The sequence below is a fragment of the Palaemon carinicauda genome, chromosome 41, assembly GCF_036898095.1.
Source record: "Palaemon carinicauda isolate YSFRI2023 chromosome 41, ASM3689809v2, whole genome shotgun sequence".
Taxonomy (NCBI): Eukaryota; Metazoa; Arthropoda; class Malacostraca; order Decapoda; family Palaemonidae; genus Palaemon; species Palaemon carinicauda.
Window position 1 is genome coordinate 57708996 of NC_090765.1, and position 5000 is coordinate 57713995.

At 34.8% G+C, this 5000-nt stretch overlaps 2 protein-coding genes across 2 annotated transcripts in view; one reads left to right on the top strand and one right to left on the bottom strand.

Moving 5' to 3' along the window:
* Nucleotides 1-1484, top strand: part of LOC137632679 (uncharacterized) — a 38594-nt gene extending 37110 nt beyond the window's left edge. Inside the window, exon 7 of the mRNA XM_068364765.1 lies at nt 386-1484. Within this exon, the coding sequence (XP_068220866.1) occupies nt 386-1052 (667 nt within the window). The 3' untranslated portion in view covers nt 1053-1484. The remainder of the gene's footprint in view (nt 1-385) is intronic.
* The window catches only part of LOC137632681 (methyltransferase-like protein 22), a 533866-nt gene that overhangs the window by 238378 nt on the left and 290488 nt on the right, over nt 1-5000 (bottom strand). The gene's annotated exons all lie outside the window — the stretch shown is intronic.

The window sequence follows — 5000 nt, forward strand, 5'->3', positions numbered from 1 at the left end:
TTTTTATAAAAATCAGTTATTTTGATTTAACTTTGCTAAAACGATCAGACTTGAGATAATTCTTTAAGTTGAAAATTGCCTCCAGAAAAAGAGTTCATGATTTATACTAAATTTCCTTTAAACGGAGTAAGTACTAGTAATGATTAAAATAATTTCAAGGGACTAAATGCTTACACTAATTATTGAATTCCTCTCTGAGCTGTTAATTATTTGACCCACAAGAGTTTAGCTGTAAAGAGTTTGAATATTAAAATTCTGACTTCCTTGCTTTCGGTTCTTGAAATGTAAAACTTTGAGGAAATTTTTGTGTAATTTTAAGCCATCAATGAGAATGAAAAAGCGTAAGTTATCTAAAGAACTGAATTGTATTCCAATTATCTTTCAGGGCACTGACAGACATCATAAATGCATTTCAAGGAGTCTTCATCTTCCTCATCGTTTTACGGAGCGCAAAGAAAAGACGACTTTTAAAAAGCAGCATTGACAAGTGCTTGGACAGTCTTGACCAAAAGAAATCCTACCTAAGCAAGAGGATCTCTTTCCCTCAGTCAAAACAAACCAGGCACATCCTAGGAAACCTGAGGAATGCAGTGTCAGCGAAAAAACCCAGCAGAAATGGTATCCTGAAGGATAAACTAACCGAAACCACTAGTGTTGAGAACATCGTAAGCGATGATTTTACAAAATCCTGTGATTTGAAGCTCGAAGATGACGTTGGTGAAATTGTCAAATCCCAGAATCCTAATTCAGTTTGGACAATAATTCCACAATGGAGATCTATGAAGTCGAGGTCCTATTTCATAAATAACTTCAATGGAGAGTTTAAAGATCGTTCGGATAAGATTTTCGAAAATCTAGGGGACTTACAAAATATTTACTTGCCAAATGAGGGAGAAAAAATGAAGCTAGAAACCAATCTAGATAGTAAATCAGATAATGAGAGTATCTCTTTCCCAGGATGGACTTTAATGAGGACGAGGTCTGGATCCAACAGTTGGGATGCTGAAAGTGACATTATTTTCCAAGGTTTGGCAAAGAAAGATCCAAAATAAAACTGGAACGTCTGAATAATTCAAAATTCATAGAGATTTGAAAATTTCAAACATCTTGTACTGCTTTTTTTTCGATTTCACCATTGGTAAAATGAATTACTCAAATACTTCTTCTATTAACACGGTTGTTTTTCCTTTTTTTGGGCTATGTACGGATGCCTTAATTTGAAGGACTTTGCTTTGGCTTTGGGATAGACCGTAGTCGTGATCGGCTGCCCTCCCTGACATCGCTTATACCCAGGTAGCGTATGTACTTTACTTCTTAATAAATTAGTATATTTTCGATGTCTAAAATGAGTAACACAAGCGAAAAACAATTAACTTAATCTAGATTTGAAATAAACCTGTTTGGACAATGTGTAATTTTGACTGAAAATTGTCTCGCAGTTACTGAAATACTATACATTTATATCATCCACATTTCTTATCCAATGTTACTCTCACTGTTATGAAAAAAAATAGTTTTAAGCCATTATGTAACCTTTATAACTAATCTCATAATTAATAAAATTCAACAAATTAGAGAATAGTTTCAAGTAAAGTTCACATTAATAACGTCCCCAGCTACTCAATCTAAATTGATCTAAGCCACTTTCATCATTATCAACATTTAATAATTCTCCATTCATTATTTCCTACTTCAAGTTTAGTGTAGAGTTATTTCATTTTAGTAAGTAAAAAATAGATAAGACTACCCATAAGCTAATTTGAAAGCCTACAATTTAGTACCACAAGCTTAACAACGAAACTTTTAGACGTTCGAAGAAATTTGGTCATATGCATCTGAGGTTTAACAGAAATAAAGTTTTTTGAAAATAGTTGCATCAAAATATAGTCAATACAAACTCAAAAAGTGACAAAATACATTTTCATAGATGAGTTAATGTATTGCGTTCATTCAAGGTAAAATATTTGAAGATTAATGGTGCATAAACCTTACGTCATTAAAGTCAAAAGTCTCGAATGTACATTTATGAATGTACAGAAACAAAGAATTTCGTTGAATAACTTCAAACGATTTCATAAACTTCAGGATTTGTAATCCGTTTGCTCTGGAAACCCAAACTAATTAATAGGATGGCGTGGGCCATCTGGCCGAGTATACGTCGATGTAACTTCATTACTTCCAACCGCAGTCTGTTTTAACTAACTTTAAAAACACCAATGGAATTATTCTACGCTTCCAAGAGTACCCATAACAACGTCAGCCATCGCTGATTCCTTATAATACCTTCCAAGAGGTGTAATCATTAGAAATCAGCGTATAACACCTTCCAAGAGGTGTAATCATTAGAAATTAGCGTATAATACCTTCCAAGAGGTGTAATCCTTAGAAAAATACTCTGTAATTATATCTGTTTACGTAATTACAGACGCCACATTGACGTCAGTGTTACAAACATAAGAATGGCTTAGTAATCTGAGGAGAGAGGGGAACTTGACAGTTGAATTTACAAGTTTTAGATGCCACGAATAACTATCAGATTTTGAAATTACTCTGATATATTTTAGTGATTTTTTGGTTCGATATCAATAGTAAAAGACATCTCATATATTTTAGTGATTTTTTGGTTCGATATCAATAGTAAAAGACAATAGATGGGGATTTATAAAATGAATCCTAACATATTTTAGTTATTTTTGGTTCATATCAATAGTAAAAGACAATAGATGGGGAGTTTTAAAATTACTCTTAAATTTTTTTAGTGATTTTTTGGTTCGATATCAATAGCAAAAGAAAATAGGCGGGGATTTATAAAAAATATCTTAACATATTTTAGTTATTTTTGGTTAATATCAATAGTAAAAAACAATAAATGGGGAGTTTTTAAAATGACTTAACATTTTTTAGTTATTTTTGCTTCGATCCTTCCATCTACCATGACACTTTCCCCAATTATGGGAGTAGCCGACATCAAAAAGAAAGAACAAAATGGCACTTTTTCTTCTGTTAGCTTCTCCCAGCCTGACGAGGAATCCAGCCGAGTTTAGCTGGTACTGCTACGGTACCACAGTCCACCCTCCCCTGTTATCTACCACAAGAGAAGCTTCATATGCCAAATCTCCTACTAGTTCTACCTGAGAGGTTTTTTTCTCTTCGCTCCTCTCAGCCTGACTAGGAATGCAGCCGATTTTGGCTGGTACTGCTAGGGTGCTGCAGCCCACTCTCCCCTGTTATCCACCACAAATGAAGCTTCATATGCTGAATCCCTTACTGCTGCTACCTCAACAGTTTTCTTCTCTTTGCTACTCCCAGCCTGACGATGGATGCAGCCGATTTTGGTTGGTACTGCTAGGGCGCTGCAGCCCACCCTCCCCTGTTATCCACCACAAATGAAGCTTCATATGCCAAATCCACTACTGTTGCTACCTCAGCGGTCACCATGGCAGCCGGAGGAAGCAACAGGGCCTATCGGAACTATGTCACGATCGTTCGCCATTCATTCCTATTTCTAGCAGGCTCTTTTCCCTCTCTCACATATATACTCTTATCACCAAGGGCTTTCTTCACTCCATTTGATTCGATATCAATAGTAAAAGACAATAGGTGGGGACCCTAAACTATTTTCATAGACCTGACTAAAAAAAAAACCAAGGAAAACAACAGTCTTAAAGATACTTAAATTCTCAAAAGGACTATACTTAATTATTGTTCGTGTTCATAATTAACAAAACAAATTACTGAGCCATTCCCCTTCACGGGAATAACCGGTTCTAAATGGAATAGCTTTGCTACTTTTAATTTCTTAATAAAAGCAAGAACTGAATTTCTGCTTTTACAGGATGAAATATATCTAAATTCCTTTTATTTTGTTTAAAGGCCGCTCATGAATGGCAAAAGCAAGGGAAAATGACAATTGTCTAGCAGGACAATGCCTTAGAGACTGACTATACATACATATAATCAGCAATCAAGCTATGACCACAGAGAGCCAGGCAATGGCTGCTGATGACTTAACAGACAGACCTAGAGGCTCCTCCAAACTTTTTATCTTAGCTCAAAAGGATGGTGAGGTTGCAGACACTACAAGAAACTATCGAACTTGAGCGTGACTCGAATCCCAGTCCAGCAGATCGCTAGGCAGGGGCGTTTCCAATTATTATTATTATTATTATTATTATTATTATTATTATTATTATTATTACTTGCTGAGCTACAATCCTAGTTAACCCCTTGAGCAAAAAAGAATTGTCTAGTAATCTCAGTGTTGACAGGTGTATGAGGACAGAGGAGAATCTGTAAAGAATAGGGCAGACTATTCAGTGTATCTCTAGGCAAGAGGGAAAATAAACCGTAACCAGAGTGAAGGATCCAATGTAGTACAGTCTGGCCAGTCAGAGGACCCCATAACTCTTCCAATAGGTTGCCAAAAACCCTTCATTTAAATCTATCTTTCCTTTCCTCAATCATCCATTCCGATTCAGCTTCATTTTCGTATAAGTTTTCCCAGAGTTTTCCTAAAGGCCAAATGTTCGAGCCACGAAATAACTTCTAATTCTGATTTCTCTGTACCAGGAACAGTACTCCAGTAATTAGCCATGTTTGCGTTGTAACTCTCTCGTAATTAAGCGTGTTTGCGTCGCCGCTCTCCTGTAATTAACAATGTTTACGGTATATTGCAAAAGTAAATATCTGTTGATTTAATATTTTTGCTCTATATCTTGTGATAAAAATATTATTTACTGCTGAGACTTATGTTAAAAAGTGTTCAATTTGTTCATTTAAAAGTAATTTGGTATTGCAAAATTATGGTAATCATATAGAAATATAGTACTCCATCTATTATTCCAAAGTACATTAAGGTAGCGTATAATGAAGTTATTTTTTTGTACGGCAATTTTTTTATCCGTTCCAACTTTATAGGAGATTTTATACACACACGCAAATATATATATATATATATATATATATATATATATATATATATATATATATATATATATAGA